General features: G+C 38.3%; 1 protein-coding gene across 1 annotated transcript in view; it reads right to left on the reverse strand.

The window, feature by feature from the left end:
• Positions 1–18,610, reverse strand: part of Man1a2 (mannosidase alpha class 1A member 2) — a 136,741-nt gene that overhangs the window by 81,627 nt on the left and 36,504 nt on the right. The window contains exons 3-5 of the mRNA XM_031374978.1: positions 17,802–17,898; positions 11,892–12,010; positions 9,406–9,486 (exon numbers count right to left, since the gene is read on the reverse strand). Coding sequence (XP_031230838.1) covers positions 9,406–9,486; positions 11,892–12,010; positions 17,802–17,898 — 297 coding nt within the window. The remainder of the gene's footprint in view (positions 1–9,405; positions 9,487–11,891; positions 12,011–17,801; positions 17,899–18,610) is intronic.

Here is an 18,610-nt window from a genome sequence, read left to right on the forward strand (position 1 = left end):
TGAGGTATACAAGAAAGCAGGCCAAGCAAGCCATAGGAGGCAAACCAGTAAACAAGCATTCCTCCATGCCCTCTGCTTCAGCTTCTGCCTCTAAGTTCCTGCCTTGACTTCCCTTCATAACAGACTACAATTATAAAATGAAAGAAATCTTTTCCTTCCCAAATTGTTTCTGATCATAGCCATATAAACCTAACTAAGATATATGCTAAGGAAACATGTCTTCAATTTCAGGTCTCCCACCAAATATAGAAAAAAATATGGCTGTTGTTTTTCAAATATCTCTACCTAAAGTACACATATATCAAACTTTTTAACATTATCCCAAACTTCTGAAGCATTTATAATTTTTTCTTTCTGATTTTAGTATCTTTCTTCATGCTAAATAGAATATTGCTCTGTCTTCAAGTCTAGTGATATTACTTTCAATGTCAGTTGTAAACAGTAAATTTTTTTGGATACCATATTCCTCTTTTCTAGACTTTTAATGTTCTCGTTCATAGATTTACTTTTTAACTAAAATTTTCATCTATGCAGTAACTTCAAGAACATTTCCCATGCAGTTGAGCCTAGCTGTGAAAGATTCTATAAAACATGTATTGACTAATCTGGGTAAGCCCAAGACAGATCAACACTCATGTGGAAGTAATGTTTTCCCTTGTTTCCTCACACATTAGTAATTCTGAACTGAGACCTGGTGACTGTAAATTGTACTGAGACTTTAAATATTGTTCTATCCTCTGAGAAATGGTTGTTTTACGGCTTCTGAAGCACATAACTAAACTCAAAATCCAATCATCTCTCCTTATAGCAGACAGCAGCTGAAACAGGCATGCTCAAGATCAAGAGCGACATCTAGGAGGCTTGATGTTTGCTCAATACATGCTTACTTTTAGGACTTAGCCAATCAAGTAGTGTTGTGTACAGTATCTGGGGCTTTTCCTCCAGAGAGCACTCTCTTCTCATAAATATAACCCCTAAATTTCTACCTGTAAAAATGCTATAAACTGTCTCTTCAATCAAATCAGTAACCACAAACATAATCAACTAGAAACTAGTATTATCACTGAAACTTTCAAGCATACATGACAAGACTATGTACAAATGCAAATATGACCTAACACACTGAAGAGGAAAATAATGAATATATTTAAAGATACTTATGTCAGTGTACTACTTAGTTTTGGCAACAAAAGCCAGTCATCTTGGAAAAGGGAACCCCTCTTAATGAACTAGAGGCAGTAAGGTGAGGTAAACCCTCTCCTTTCCTTTTTGGAGAGTACCTTTCGGTCATGGTGCTTATCACAGCAACAGAAGGGCAAACTACATCAGTCAGCCAAGTGTAGTGGAATACTTTACCCAATAACTAGGACAATGTAGACAACAAAAAAGTCAAAATTTCAATAGAAATTACAGCAATTTCTGGAGCAAGATCACATTTTCCAAAATAACTTGATATTTAAACCAGAAAACATTAATACTTAACATTTCTTTTTCTTTATTCATGACTTTATTTAACAGTATTTTAGGTTTAAAAGCTATTCATTTGTCAAGAAAATACCCTCAAACTGACTCAGTATATTTATGTAAAGACAGACTTTATTGCTGTTATTTCTTTTGTTTTATTATCTGTGAGTGTGTATTAAACTCCACCTAACAATTTCTCTATTTTATCTGACAGGTTCCAGGTACCATTTTCCAAATAAGTTATGCTTTCTTGGCTAGGAAGGCACTTTGATACTATTTTTAAAAAATGAAGAGAGACAACCTTGTTAAGCAAATGCCATATATCTGTATAGAGTAAGCATAATAAATCATCAAAAGTTCTTAACTTGTGAATATTTAATAGAAAAAGTCTTTTCCTGAGAAAAATAACACATCACATTTATGATAATAACAAATCAGCAGGAAAGAGTAACGCTGTTAGGACAGAGCATGTAACCCTCATATATCTCCCTACACCAGAAAATGGGATGCATGTAAGACATTTCTTATTCTAGTTGCACCTCTAATGCAACAAAAGCACTTTGCTACATTATAAATTATAGTTAACTTTAGCTCATATGAAAGGTGCCGACTTCCCACTCATTCAGCATCAGATAATGCCAAATTCAAATTATTTTTCTATGATGCATTTATTTTTAGCATATCACAGATGCAGATTTAATGTTTGAGCCTCAGAAACGGGTCTGGTAAGGACTTTCAAATCAAAATGATCACATATATTAATGCAAGTCTACTGAATAAGAAAGTCAAAAAACCTGGTCTACAGGGTTGGGGGGGGAGAAGAAAAGAAAAAGAAAGTCAAGAAAAAAAATGCATGGCCTTACCCCTAAGTGGACATATCTTAAGAATTTGTATTATTTATTTTAAACTAAGTAAAAATCCTCACGAGCCTCACAAATCTCTGGTTAATGCTACCAAGTTGATGGTATTAAGACACACGTAGAAAATGATAGACACAGACGTGCTTCCAGACACAGTGAAAGGCCTGCTCTATTAAGTGGACTTCATATGCTGGCACAGTTGTGGTGAAGCATAGAAAGTCACCCTAGAAGGAGGAAATAGGTCACGGGACACGCGTACTTGGGTGCCCTACTTTAACCTGCCTTAGTCCTGCATCCCTTTCCTGGCTTACTTTTCTACACTGTCATGCCCTCCATGCTAAGATTTCTAAAACCTCCAAAAGCACTGACAAAAGTAAACCTTCTCAGTTCGACCTCTCCTCCACAGGGCAGCATCTGTGTCCTCAAGCACGACACAGGCACCCACCCACAACCAAACCAGCATATCTGAGGAAACTTAAAGTACAAAAGGTAAAAAGCTTCATAAATACTACTGTCGGGGTGGGGAGGCAAGGTAAGAAAACTCTGAATTCCAACCCACATGTGCTCCCTCCACTTGGTTCTTCTTTAAAGTTTGAGGCTTACACATACAATAGTAGAAATACATGGTGGCAACATTCATTTCCTTAACTATTTGGTTTTATCCATGACATTAGCAACTAAAATTTCAATGTTTCGCTTCAACTTTTCTGCAGTCTACTATGAAAGAGTTAAGACTGAAGCTGCCCTCTCCTAAATTTTCTCAAATTAATTTTGGTTCTCACTAGTGATATGAAAATTAATCAAGTACATCACTCACACATAAAACAATATTTCCAGATAAATAACAACCTCTAACTTGGAAGAAGATCTAAACTCGGTCTTAAAACATTCCTTTGTTCTTCTTCTCATTGGCACTTCCATCTGTAGGACATTTCCCTGGCTCCTGACTGATGGAGGGGTGACTGCCCACGTCTGTGGGCGGTGTGGTCCTAGGTGATGGAAGAAAGGAGAAGCAAACCATGGAGAGCAGGCCAGTAAGCAGTGTTCCTCCATGGTGTCTGCTTCAGTTCTGCCTTAAGTGTCTGCCCTGACCTCTCTGTACGTGTCCTATGAACTAGAAACTGGAACAAGCCCTTTCCTCCTCAACTTGCTTTGAGTTATGTTTATTGCAGCAGCAGAAAGCTGACTAGAATAGCAGGAACGCCATGGTGTATATTACTGTAATGGGGTGTAAATGTCACTATGCCTTTGTCCAAACGCACAGGATGTACCACATTGTTTGAGTCACATTGTAAACTGCTTACTACATAAAGATTTGACAGTATAAACTCATTAGTCGTAATAAATAAATCCCAATGGTGGAAGACAGCAGTAAGGGAGGAGGCTGGGGCCAGAGACACACAGAAGGAATGAGAATCTTTATAACTTCCTCTCAACTTTGCTTTAAAGTACTCTGAAAATACTCTTTAAAAAAAATAAATAAATAAATAAATAAATAAATCTTATTTAAGAAAAAAAAAATGGGTGGGAAAATCAAATAAGTAGCCCAAGGGAGCCAATGAAATACCAGGGGGTAAAGAAGCAAATGCAGAATAAAACATGTTTTAAAATAGTAACTAAAAAGTTTCTCAAAGTGGTTAAAGATATATCTGAGACTCAATGAGCATCAATGAGATAAAGAAGTCCTATTCTACCCCCAAGAGGAAAGTAAAACCACTCATACAAAACAAAACATGAAAAAAAAAAAAAAAACTTAATGGTAGCCAAAGAGAAAAACATTGAACACAGAAGGATAAAGACTAAAGTAGATTTCTCACCATAATCCATCCTTCACAAGATGACTCAGTGTTATCTTCAAAGTGCTAATCCAGTGGTTCTCAACCTTCCTAATGCTGTGACCCTTTACTACAGCTCCTCATGCTGTGAGGACCCCTCCCTCAGTTATAGAATTATTTTCATAACTACTTCATATCTGTAATTTTGCTACTGTTATGAATTGTAATACAAATATCTGAACGCACTCCTGTGAAATGGTCATTTGGCTCCCAACCCACGGATTGTGAATTAGTGTGCTAAAAAGAACTCTGTCAAATTATATTCTATGCCCAAAGAAAACCTTTTAAAAATAAGGAAGAAGTAAAGACTGAGACTAACAAAAACAGAAGGAATTCACTAGCAGCAGATCAACTTTCAAAATGCTATGGAAGCTCATTACCCAAAGGGATAAAACACAAAACCTATAAACAAAAATGAAGACTAACAAAAATCACTGCAATTAAGATCAATAAAAAGTGTCTTCCCCCTTTACATTGAATAGCTATACAATGCAGTTGACATCAAAAGTAAAAATTCTAACAACATATAATGGATTTTATCATAAAACTGAAACATATAACAAAAAAATTTGAGAGACTAGCACTACAAGGTTCTCACATACAAGTGAAGTTAGGTCTGGTGACTGATACTAGAGTAGAAGAAATTAAACATTTTCATGTAAAAGAACCAAGAACCACTTTTTAAAAAAACACCCCCATCCCATGAGCTTTGCTAGCTGACAGAACACGCCTGTAGTACAGTGACTCAGAAGGTGAAGGCAAAAGATGGAGACGCTAGTGACCTCAGCAACTCTGTGAGACTTGTCTCACAATTTGTAAAGGGGCTGGTGTATGAATCTGGAGAGACAGCTCAGCAGGTAAGAGTACTTGTTCCTGGCAGAGGACCCACATGTATGATGATTTACAATCATAGTAACTCCAGTTCCAGAAGATCTAAAACCATCTTCTGACCTCCTTGGTACCAGGCATGCAGGTACATGATCCACACACACAAACATGCAGGCAAAAGACACAAATAAATTTAAAGTGGGTGAGAGGGCTGGTGTATGGCTCATAACTAAATTGTTTGTATCATACAATGTGCCACGGATATAGTCTCTAATACATTAAACACATATATACACAAAATAATAGTTAAGTCAATTAGAGATTAAAATATCACAAAGATATATTTTAAAAGTAGGCATATTTTTTAATTATTTTTAAAATATATTTTAAAAACAAATTACGAACCAGATGAGACAAACAGAAAATCCTAACAGTTGTATAAAAATGGCAGTAAGAGTTTCAGAGGTGTTCTTCCAGAGACTCCTGTTCAGTTCTCATGTTGGGCAACTCATGCTGCCCTATGACTCTAGCTCCAGGGAATCCAACATGGACACACATAGAGAGACTGTTGTGTAAGTCTAAAACAACAAGGCACTATAGGTGTCTATTTTCTTGTGTTTAGAAGCTCCCACGAAAACAAGTTGATGCTTCCGGCTAATCTGTACTGTCTCTTGATCTTATTGGGTCAAATGCTAAAGAAAAATGTAGCTAAGCAAGCTCTGCTGCAAACACTCCTCTTGGCTGTACACAAAAGTATCAATGAAAGGAGGGTCATGTAGAAAATCCCCAGAAGCGGCATAAGAAGGGTGGCCTAGGCTACAGAATCTTGGCTACTGGGATCAATCGGCTGAGGTCCACAAAGGCAGTCACTGCTGTGGTGAAGACCTCCCTTTCCTAGCTATTAACCCTCTCAAAAAAACAAGCAAACAAACAAGCCCATGATTTTCCTCCCAGTTCCCCACCGACACTCACATGGATCCTTGGAGCTGTGGGTGCCTCCCCACAGCTACACACTCCATGCTTCCAGTCTGTCTTTCTCATGCCTTCAGAGAAAGACTGGCATGGAGGACCAGATTCAGCCTCTTCCTCTCAGACTAGCTCATATGCCCACACAGTCCTCTTCTACAGTCTTCTCAACTTCCTTACCCTCTGCTGGCAAAGGACTGAGCAGGAAGAATAGGAAGTGCTGTGTTCTTTCTTCCCTTTTCCTCTGCCTGGCCCTCCCCCCAAGACCCATGTGTCCAGCAGAGGGAGAGGAAGGAACTCTTTCTATAGAGTAAGGGTGGGTAAAGTGGAAATATCTGGTTTCTTTGGAGACTCGGGTTATAATAATGTTTTGCTGGGGCAGACAGGTGAAAGGGTGTTTTGCTAAAACAGACACATGAAAGAATGTTTTGCTTAAGCAGACACATGTGAAAAGATGTTTTGCTATAGCAAACACGTCAAAGGACATATGATGTTTAGAAAGAATATAAATATGACCCCACAGACAGTGGGAGCTCGAGCATTGGTTTTCCTTGCTCCACTTCACTACTCTTTGCTGACAACATGCATGTATTGGTTCTCCTTACACTGTGTTGCTGAGCTTCACCTGTGGTGACTTCACAGAGAGAAACTCACCGAAGAACTTGTGAGGTTCCTGTGGCTTCTTGCCCCTAGCTGCAGATTCAGGTGAGTTCTTCTAGACTGAACTGCCCTTGCTGATTCGCATGCGGTGTCTGCTGAGTGGACTGCACTGTAGCACCTTTGGTGTTTGCTAGTAGACTGAACTGAGAACAATGCAGATCCTCCAAAGAACTACTTCTAAACAGGTCCACTTCCCCCATATGCTAATAACCTTTTGTTCCCACTGCCTCTGCAGGGTGATGAGCTAGAGGGGAGGTTGAAACCTTGCTAGAGTAGGTTTCAAAAAATAAACACCTTCAGGTGGGTAGCTAGATCAAACTCGACTATAGCCTCATTTACTCCCCTTAGCATTTCCTGATTCTTTCTTCCTGCCCTGTCCTTCACCTTGAAAGAGACTGGGAACAGTTCCAAAGAAGGACAGAGTAGACGAAACAGTGATTTAAATTTTATTAAGTAAAGCTTACAAAACTCTATTTTAGTTACAGCTTCATTTTACACCATGACCTTGCCACAGAGCTTCAAAAGTAGTCTAAGCATGGTCACTATGGGTGTACGGATCTCTGAGTCTGCTAGCCTAGCTTCCCCTTGACTGCCAGTGTTCTTTCTCTCTGTGCCCTGGAGCAAAGCTGAGCTCTGGATCTAGACTTCTATTTTAATCTTACAAAGAGGTTTTAGAACTAGAGAAGGGTGGAGTTTATAACTCACACTCTTAGTTCCCCTAAGATCCCCAGGATGTTTCAGTCTTCTGGATTGAGTCTGTAAATTTTTACTCCTCCTCAGCAGTGTTGAAAGCACCTCCCTAAGCCGCTCTATTTACTGCCAATTTCCCAGTGATGAAATGAGAACACCTGGGCATGACTGATGGGGCATCCCTGTGTAAGGACATAAGAGTCATACGCTGCTCTGTGCAAAAGACAACACATTTTATTTTTCAACCATGTTCTAGTTAACAAATAATTTGAGTATATTGTTATAAAATGTGACAGTAGGGGGAATCAAAGTTTAGGTTACCTCATACAAAAATTCTACCTTTTAAGGAAAAGAATCAAGTTTAAAACAAACCTTACCCGAAAAAAGAGAGTGCCAATTCATTTTAAGAAGCCAGCATTACTTATGCAAAATACACAAACTGGCAGACACAAAGTATTAAAAGATGAGGGCTGGAGAGATGGCTCAGGGGTAAAACACTTGTACAAGTGTGAGGGCTGGAGTTTGGACTCTCAGAACCTACTAAAAAAGCAGCATAGGCATGACAGCCTGCCTATAATACCAATGTGTATACAGGATTCCCTGGGGCAAGCTGGTTCACTAAACTAGTCAAATCTACAACTTCTGATCGCAAGTGACAGCAAGCAAACAAGACAACTTTCAACACTAACTTCATTCAGGCTTCCACATGTACACAGAGAATAAATGTTTTGTCACTAGGGTGATTACCAGGACCCACAGGGTAGAGGGTAGAACAGACTTCCTCCAAGCTGGTCTCTAACCTCTACACATGCATACATATGCACACCCCATCAATCAATCAATCAATCAATCAATCAATCAATAAAAAAATAAATGTGGTTTAAAAACGAAAAAACACAATCATCTTACTACATGCCAAAATAATTTGATATCAAAACATCTACTCCTAATGGGGAAAGTCCAGCAAACTTAGGAGTGTGAGACAATGTCTTCAAGATGATAAAGGATATCTACCAAAATAATAATAATATAGCTAACATTATGTTAATAGTGTAAAACTAAATGCTTTCCCCCTAAGATCAAGAGCCAGGCAAGGATGCCTACTCTGACAATTCCTATTAAACTTTATAAAAGACATCTTAGAAATGCATTAAGGTGAGAAAAATATTCTTCTCTACAGAGAAAAAAAAGTCAATTCTTTTTACTAATAATATTGTTCTTCACAAAGAACATCCCCAAGAATCTATTCTAGGGGCTGGAGAGATGGCTCAGTGATTAAGAGCACCGACTGCTCTTCCAGAGGTCCTGAATTCAAATCCCAGCAACCACATGATGGCTCACAACCATCTGTAATGGGATCTGATGCTCTCTTCTGGTGTGTCTGAAGAGAGCAATGGTGTTCTCATATACATAAAATAAATAAATAAATCTTTAAAAAAAAAAAAAGAATCTATTCTATTTAGAGCTACCAGAATTAGTGAAGCTAGAAAAATCTAGAACAGATTCCTGCACATGTCCTATGACCTCCATACACATAAAGTGAAATTTAATACATTTAATGTGTAATAGTAAAAATGTTTTATAAGAAATACCAATAGATAAAACCCTTTAAAAAAAACTAAATGGGGCTGGAGAAATGGTTCAGTGGTTAAGAGCACTGGCACCTCTTACAGAAGACTTGGGTTCAATTCCCAGCACCACATGGAAACTCATAACTCTCGATCTTTGCCCAGATCCAGGGAATCCAATGCCCTCTTATGGCCTCCACAGGCACCAGGCAGGTACATGGTATACAGAAATACATACAGACATAATACTCCTACACATAGGTATTTTTTTCAAAAACTTAAATAAAATTCTAAAATAAAAACAAAATGTTCATGAATCAAAAGAGCCAAAACTATTAATTTGTCAACTCTCTAAGCTTATAAAAACCCAACCAAAACTTTAATTTTATAAAAACCAGTAAGTAAATTCTAAAATTTATATTAAAATAAAATCTTTAGTTCCTCTGTCGTCAAATTACAAAAATGTTTCCTTTTACACCATCCATAACTCTTCTAATCAAACAAACAAACAAGGTATTACTTGACTCTACTCACTTCCTCTCCTGACAGGTAATATGCAGCGAGGAGCCCTCCAATAAAGCGAATGTTAACTTCAAACACAGACACTTCCGAATTCTGTGGAGACAAAGCAAAAATACACACATACATATAATACTTTGCAGTTTTCAAAGTTTTATTTTTCAGAAGTCCACTTGTTTCTCACAGACAGAATGTGTTTTGACTTAATATTCTACACTTTAATTTCTTGTGCCACAAACCCTGACTCCCATTTGTTAGTTCACAGAAGTTCCTCTATTGCTATCACCGCAGCTTCCTAACTGCCAAAAATCAATGGGCCATTTGATGTACCCTACACAACCCTGTAAAATTATCCCAGTATTCACTACCACTGACTATTGTTGGTTCCTTGTGAAGGTCTCCACTTCCTTAATAATGAATCTCAAATAAAAAAAAAAAAACAAAAAACAAACAAAAAAAATCCCTCTAATGAGTCTATTATATTTATTTTAATTATTATAGCATAAACTCTATTTCTATCTCTTCTCATGAATTTTTAGTAATTTGCTAGTACCTAGTAACATAATAATTATTAAAGGAGATGCGAAAAACCAGTAGAATTATGGTTAATAAACTAATACTGTTGAAAACCCACTCCTATGTTAGAAACCAATGTTGATATTCACAGCACATATATATCAAAATGAAGAATGGATATACAGAAATTTTAAAAGTAAAATAAATACAGAAGTACAGGAAAATGTGACAACAGGCAAGCTTAAGAAAGTAGATAATGTATAAGAATAAAATAAAAATTTTTGCCTCTCGGTCCCATATTGAACTCGAGTTGGAAGAGGCGAGTCTGGTCTCAAAATGGAGGGTCATGATCCAAAGGAAGCAGAGCAGCTGAGGAAGCTGTTCATTGGTGGTCTGAGCTTTGAAAGCACAGATGATAGCTTAAGAGAGCATTTTGAGAAATGGGGCACACTAACAGACTGTGGTAATGAGAGATCCCCAAACAACGTTCCAGAGGCTTTGGTTTTGTGACCCACTCTTGTGTTGAAGAGGTGGATGCTGCAATGCTTATATTTAGGCTTAGCCATTAGGACATTTCTAGGACCAGGGAGTGGCTCAGTAGGTAAAGCATCTTCCGTGAAAGCATGTGGACTAGAGTTCCAATCTCTAGCACTTCCATAAATGACAAGCAGGGATGGCAGTCCTCCACATAATCCCTGCAAACAGGCAGAGATGGGAGAGAGAAAGCCTGAGAAAGCCTGCTAGCTAGACTAGCAAACAGGTACACTGTGGGTTCAGGTGACACCCTGACTAGATAGATAAGGTGGAAAGCAGTCAGCAAGCCAGAAGACTTGCTCACAAGCACTGGCCTGCACACCTCCACATGTAGCACTACTGTGGACACCCAGCTACCCCAGGTGGTCACACTGGCTGCAATATTATGAATGAGGTCAAGGGAGTCCTGGAGATCTGGAGACGTGAGGCACGTTCCCTCCTACACAAGAGAAGTCAGACCACCTGCCTTACAGTCACATGTACACAGTATTTACATGTACACAGCTTCCCTGGGCTACTTCTCAAAAATGTCACATTAATAAGGAATTCTTCAATAGTTAGGAATAATAATAATAATAATAATAATAATAATAATAGTACTTTTTTTAAAGATTTATTTATTTATTATATGAAAGTACACTGTAGCTGTCTTCAGACACACCAGAGGGCATCAGATCTTATTACAGATAGTTGTGAGCCACCATGTTGTTGCTGGGATTTGAACTTGGGACCGTCAGAATAGCAGTCAGTGCTCTTAACCGCTGGGCCATCTCTCCAGCCAGTACTCTATTATTCTATCACTACTATTATAAATGTTATAAACTAAGCATCATAATGTAAAGGTGTTTATTAGTTTGTTAGACTTTAGTTCACTGCTTTCCCCCCCAGCTGTTATGTCCTTAACTGGCTAAGACACTAACTTAAATAATTGCAAGAAATATGAAGACAGTGAGAAAAGATGATAAAAGTAGCAAAACAAACAATAGTCCCAAAGAAGCACGGGTTCAACAAACTGCTGAGAGACCATGTTTATAGCACCACAACTGTTATCTTCACCCATGAGATCTGCTTTAACAAGACAGCATCCACCATAGGCAGCTGATAACTAATAGAAATGTACTGCTCACCTTCCTGGATCTGGGAAGTCCAGGATCAACATCACCAGCAGATTCTATGACTGGTTAAGTGCCACTCAACTGATTCACAATGGTTCTTATGTGACCTCTCATGTATGAGGCAAAGTGATTCTCTGAGAACTACACTATAAGGAACTAATCACATCCATAATAGCTCTGTCCTGATAAACTGATCACTTCCCAAAGATCCATTTTAGTTCCAACACATGAGTAATTAGTATGAATTTAGGAGGACAAAAATATTCGGATCAGAGCATTAAACCGTCCTTTTATAGTTAACTTAAGGGATTAGATAAATTGCCAAAGTATACACACCACACTGAAATCAAGGTTTTCTTCGATCCATCTCTGCCCATCCATGAATTCCTCATGAAGCCCCATGATATAAAGGGTGTCCAAAGCATCCACGATGGTGGCACCCATCTGTGAGCTTCCTACATTTAGGAGGAAGAAACAGCTGTTGTTAAAAACACCCCTTCAAGGACTGCAACCCCATAGGAAGAACAACAATACCAACTAACTGGATCCCTCAGAGCTCCCAGGGACTCAACCATCAACCAGAGTAACAGGTAGGTCCATGGCTCCTGCTGTCAATGTAGCAGAGGACTGCCTTATCTGGCATCAATGGGACAATGGGAAGGGATAGGCACTTGATCCTGTGGAGGCTTGTTGTCCCAGAGAAAAGGGATGCTAGAAGGGTGAGGCACGAGTGGGTGGGTAAGTGGGGAGCACCTTCATAGAGGCAAAGGGGAGGAAGGAATGGGATGGGGGTGTTGAAGAGGGGAGACTGGGTAGTGGGACAACATTTGAAATGTAAATAAGCACTGGACAGTGGCTGCGCACGCCTTTAATCCCAGCACTTGGGAGGCAGAGGCAGGCAGATTTCTGAGTTCGAGGCCAGCCTGGTCTACAGAGTAAGTTCCAGGACAGCCAAGGCTACACAGAGAAACCCTGTCTCAAAAACAAACAAACAAACAAAAAAGAAATGTAAATAAATAAGTCAATTTTTTAAAACTGAAAAAAAGCCCCTTCATCTAATTTCTATTTTTAATTTTGTATATATTAAGAGTAAATCAAAGATTACTTTTAAGTAATGTCATTGCTCACTTTTCTATTACACCAGGTAATAGAAACAGTTTGATAGAGTTTACAAAAGATAAGATTGGGGAGCAAATACAAAAATAAGTGAAAACTAACAGTATAGTCTCCTTGTTTTTCTGTCTTGGTCAGAATATAGAGTATATACTTAACTAAATATGATGTGGGGCTATATGTATAAGAAGTTCATAAGACTCATATAAATAAAATAAATCTTTTAAAAATTCATGACTAAATAATTATAATAAATTTTATTACTCTTTTTTTGGTTTGGTTTGGTTTGGTTTGTCAAGACAGGGCTTTCTCTTTGTAGCCCTGACTGTCCTGGAACTCATTTTTTTAGACCAGGCTAACCTCAAACTCAGAGATCCACCTGCCTCTTCCTCTCAAGTGCTGAGATTAAAAGCATGCACCAGCATACCCAACTATGTTAATACTCTTTAATTAAAAAAAGAAAAAAGAAAGGAAGAAAGAAAAAAACAGGTAGAAGAAAAAGAAATGATGAAGTAAAACACACAGAGAAAGATCAAAATACAAGAAGCCACCACGTCTAGCACACGATCCTAATCTTTAGAGTTTTAGAAAGCAGGTCACGAGGAATTACCTAAACAAAGCAAGCCCAATGGGTACTCAGATAGGCACTGCACACAGGACAAGAAACCAGGACAACTTACTGGTCTTTCTTTTCTTTCTTCCTTTTTCTCTCTCTCTTGGGTATGTGGGTAAAACTAATTTTCCCGCTCAATGGCTTAAAGCTAGATACACAAATATCTTTTGACCTTTGTTCTTAAGTTAGATCTTTTTGTTCAAATGTTCCTAGTAACTCCTTCACCTCATCAATAATCTATCTCTCTATTAACTGAGCAAGTATACAACACCCTGATAACATGATTTGGTTTTCTCCAAACTCATTTCATGTCAGTATCATCCAGAATGTCCATTCTGAATTATTGCATACAAAAGTTTTCATTTACTTTTCTTGATCCTCAGCATTTTTTACTAACATAAAAGCTTTATTAGGTCATTTAACGACTCATGTACTCCTGTCTCTCATATACTTGTTTGAATCCATCTAAAAGATCAATGTTGGTATGCTCTTCACACTTTACTGAACTCCTTTAAGGCCTGCCAGCGCTCCTGTCCCGCCTACACTGCAGCAGCTACGATCCCATTTACTAGTCATCTCCTTGTCTATGTGCACATTGCATACATACTTTGCCTGCACCATCCAAGTTACTTACACAGGTAGGTCTGTGCCACAATTGAAGAGCTAAGAAATACATGAGTGAAAATGAAACTACTAGTCATTGCTACCATTGTTTGCTAGGTAAGATTTCACCTGGAGAAAATGGAAGATAACTAGAATCATCTATGGGTAAAGAAACAGAAAAATGACAGTGCAGATGTGTACCACAGCCAGGAATGGTGGCACACGTTTTAATCCCACCCAGCACTCAGGAGGCAGAGGCAGGGGGATCTCTGAGTTTGAGGACAGCCTGATCTACAGAGCAAGTTCTACAACAGCCAGGACTACCCAGGGAAATCCTGTCTCAAAAGGGTGGGGAGGGAGTGTTATATAACAGCTTTTTAATTTATGGGATTGTCAAAGGGTTCTGAAAAAATAATAACTTTAAATTTTTACTATTTAATGAAAACAAATAAAAGTAAATGAACTCAACGCTACTGGGAAGGAAAAGGACAGCAAATATGAACAACAGAGTCAGACTACCAAAGCTAAAGGCAGGGCTATTAGAAACAAAGAAGAGTGTCAAAAGAACTAATCTGAAGGATGGTTCTATAAAAAGATCATATAACAGATCTATTCCTAGCCTAGTTTTTTAGAAGGAAAAAAAACAAACAAGAAATCAAAATAGGAAATAAAAAAGCAACAAGGTAAAAAGCTCTAAAAGTCTCACAATAAATTTCAAAATCTTAGATTAGTAGGACAATGATCTGATTATAAGTATGAGCAAATACTCAAAGAGCCACTCACTATAAAATTACCACACATTCTACAAGTTTCATGAAATAAATTCTACTTCAACATTAAGGCTGACAGTTTTACTCTATACAAAGTGCTTCACAATTAATTCTGAAAACAGCAACAGCCTGCTGCCAAACCAAAGCAAAAACACAGTTCAAGAAAAACATACATCTGGTGTCATGGGTGCACACTTGTCTTCTTTTTTAAAGAAGCATTCACTTATTTTATGTATGTGAGTACACTGTAGCTGTCTTCAGACACACCAGGACAAAGCCTCGGATCCCATTGCAGATGGTTGTGAGCCACCATGTGGGTGCTGGGAACTAAACTGAAGACCTCTGGAAGAGCAGCCAGTGTTCTTAACTGCAGAGCCATCTTTCCAGCCCCTGTGGTATACACCTTTTAAATCCCAGCACTCAGGAGCTAAAGTCTAACACCCAGGTATCCAGTAAAACTCTTTCTCAAAAATGGATGGATGGATGATAGGGAGGAAAGGAGAGAGGGAGGAAGAAAGGAAGAAAGGAAGAGAGGGAAGGATAGAAGGAAATAATCTACAGAATATACCTCATAAACATGAAAACAAAAGTAAAGAAATATTAGCTAATCAAGCCCTAGTTAAATCAGATGTGAAAAAAAATACTTCTTTATGTACATATATACATATATATACAAAGTCAAAAGTAGCTTTTAAAAAACACTGCAAAATCAAACTTTGCTAAATCAAAATTCCTCTTTTTAAACACAAAAAGACCTTTAATATAACTCCACAAAAAAATTCTCCAAAATATTGAAATTAAAAGCATGCATGCAACCAGGAGGTAGTAGTGCATGCCTTTGATCCCAGCACTCCAGAGACAGAAGCAGGCAGATCTCTGTGAGTTTGAGGCCAGTCTAGTCTACAGAGTAAGTTCTGGACAGCAAAATATACACAGAAAAAAAACTTGTCTCAAAACAAAAACAAAATTAAAAAACCATTTATGTTAAGTCAATCATGGTGGTGCAAACCTGTAATTAATTAAGTTATAGAGCAACATAAGCAAGCAAAACTTTGTCTCAGAAAATCAAAGGATTCATTCTATTAACCATGTCTGCGTAGCTAGGACCAGTGCTAAGCTATGACCAGCAGCAGTCTCTTATGCTCTTGGTCCTCTGCAGCAGCGAGCCCAGAGAGGGTAAGACACATGACTACAGCCCATCAGTTAGAGAAAACAAGAATCAAAGATTCTTTCAGTCTTACTTCTAAGAAACCCAAACACTTCCCTGATTCTACAAATAGAGTACGTAGTATACAGACATGAAACCCCAAATGCTGAGCCTATCCTGCTAGGAAGCCTGCATATAAAGCAGGAGGGGAGGAGAAAGCCTGAGCTGAACCAGCTCTATACCAGGACTCCACTCAGATGGCTGAACTGTTGTTTTAGCTCAAGCCATTTTGAGGTGGGCTTTCCATCATCTGAGAAGTGCTCTGGTGGCAAGGACTTTAACTAGTGAAGGCAGGGTGCACTGATTTCAGTTATCACATGAAAGAACCATTTTCAATCAAAGCTAAGGGAAAGGCATGCTTTAGGTTAACTCCCTGCAGCCTGTAATACTGTGAGTTAAAGTTCATTATCTGTCCACTCAACCTACAGTGATGGTGGACAGATTTAAGAAAACTGTTTTGGTTTTTGTCTGTCGGTTTGATTGCTCTACACTTTTAACTCTACAGAGTCCTAATGAAATTTAGGGTAACAAATGAGACAACTGAGTAAAGTGAAAAATTGGGGCTTGGGGACAAGGCTCAGCAGGTAAAGACACTTTCTGAACAATCCTGGCAACCTGAGTTTGAGTTCTGGAACTCCATTATAGAAGACCAGAACTGACCTCAGCCCTAGGGAGGAGTGAGGGAAGTGTTTACACACACACACACACACACACACACACACACACACACACACTAACACACAGTACTAACACACACACACACTTTTTAATTTAATGAAGAAAATTCACATCTACCTCTTATTTTCTATACATGTTTATCCTCAAATCCTTTAAAACTAAGGCTCATTGTCCTATCACTGCTCAAGGACAGTCTCTGGAAGATAATTTAAGTGTAATATATAATATAATATAAATATAAGTCTATGTCTTTAAGTGGACCATCATTTGTGACATCTACAAAAGCAACAGGGACTTTTTATCTGTAACATTTTTGCACAGAAAATGTACTTTCTTTCGTTAAAAGATACCAGCTAAATGAAATATGCTATGAAAAATACGGTAGCCACTGACTAGCTATAAAATGTTTTTCTTCTCCCAAAACTCCTAGATTTAGAACAATTCTTTTGTTTGTTTGTTTTTTGCTTTTGAGACATGCTTTTTCCTTGTAGCCATGGCTGTCCTGGAACTCACTCTGTAGACCAGGCTGGTCTTGAAATTGGAAATCTGTCTGCCTCTGCCTCCCCAAGTGCTGGGATTAAATGCATGCACCACCACCACCCAGCAGGACAATTTAGTTTTTAAGACTTTTTTTTTTTTTAGCAACACACACACATAGCAGGGGAGGCAGGAGGGGGAAGAAAAGAGGGAGAGAAGGAGAGAGGGAAAGAGGGAGAAAAAGGAAGAGGGACAGAGGGAGAGAAGAAGAAAGGAAGAAAGGGAGAAAAGGAGAGAGGAAAAGAGGAAGAAATGGAGAGAGGGAGAGAAGGAGAGAGGGAGAAAAGGAGAGAGAGAGATGGGGGGACTATAATGTATAGCATCACTTTTGGTGTGCTGCATATTAAACTTCTAATAGCACACTGGAATCTCTAAACTGTTCCCTTTCCCTTTATGAGTATCACTAGTAGTACTTTACTGTCTTGAAGGGGAAAAAAATTGCAAATAGATATCTACCTTTCATGACATTAAACAAAAGAAAATGCAGAGGGGAAAAAAACCTTCAAAATACTTAGATAAATGTATGAAGTACCTATGTGTAAATAGTCTAACACAAAGCTATATATTTTAGTGCAACTAGAACTAAATCTTGACACACCAAAACAAAAAGTCCATATTATAACTGCAAAGAAACAGGGATCTTGGAGAATACTTTTTAAAGCCAGATTTTGTTTTAAAAGATAGAGAAAGGGGGGAAAAAAGGAATCCAAAAAAAGTTACCTTACCAAATATGTTAGTGGAATGCCCTTTCCTTGCAATGGGCCTGAGCTCATTATGTCCCCATCCATATGTTCTGTAATTATCCCAGGCATGTTTCATCATCTGAGAAGAGAAAAATTGTAATACACCATTTGAAGCTATCCACAAACTGCTTTATACTTCATATAATTTAGAGTTGGGATATTATATTCTTACCCATTCTGTCATGTTTCCTACATTAGCATATTATTCAATTAACATTTGTTTCAGTATAAAAGCATACATACCAACTATGCTGGCTACTCTGATGTCAACTTGACACATGCTAGAATTATCTGAAGGGAAGGAACCATCAAGTGAGAAAATGCCTCCCTAGCTGTAAGACAGTTTCTTAACTAGTGACTGATGGGGAAGAGTCCAGCCCATTGTAGGTGGTACCATGCAGAATGGTGGTCCTGGGTTCTGTAAGAAAACAGGCTGAGCAAGCTATTTAGGAGCAAACCAGTAGACAGCACCCCTCCAGGACCCGTGCATCAGCTCCTGACTCCAGGTCCCTGCCACGTTTGAGTTCCTGTCCTGACTTCCTTCGATAATGAAGAGCAATATGGAAGTATAAGCCAAATAAATAATCCTTTTCCTCTCCAACTTGCTTTCTGATCATGGTGTTTCATTGCAGCAACAGAAACCCTAACAAAAACAACTATACTTAATTTCAATTTACATAACAAAACATTAGATGTAATCAGAAAGTTATTTGCAGAAAGAGAAGCAGCTATCTGGTATTCTTTCCTTTCATAAAGTGCTAATACTTTGGGGAACAGCTCCTCTTCCTTCA

The sequence above is a fragment of the Mastomys coucha genome, unplaced genomic scaffold (genome assembly GCF_008632895.1).
Source record: "Mastomys coucha isolate ucsf_1 unplaced genomic scaffold, UCSF_Mcou_1 pScaffold16, whole genome shotgun sequence".
Lineage (NCBI taxonomy): Eukaryota > Metazoa > Chordata > Mammalia > Rodentia > Muridae > Mastomys > Mastomys coucha.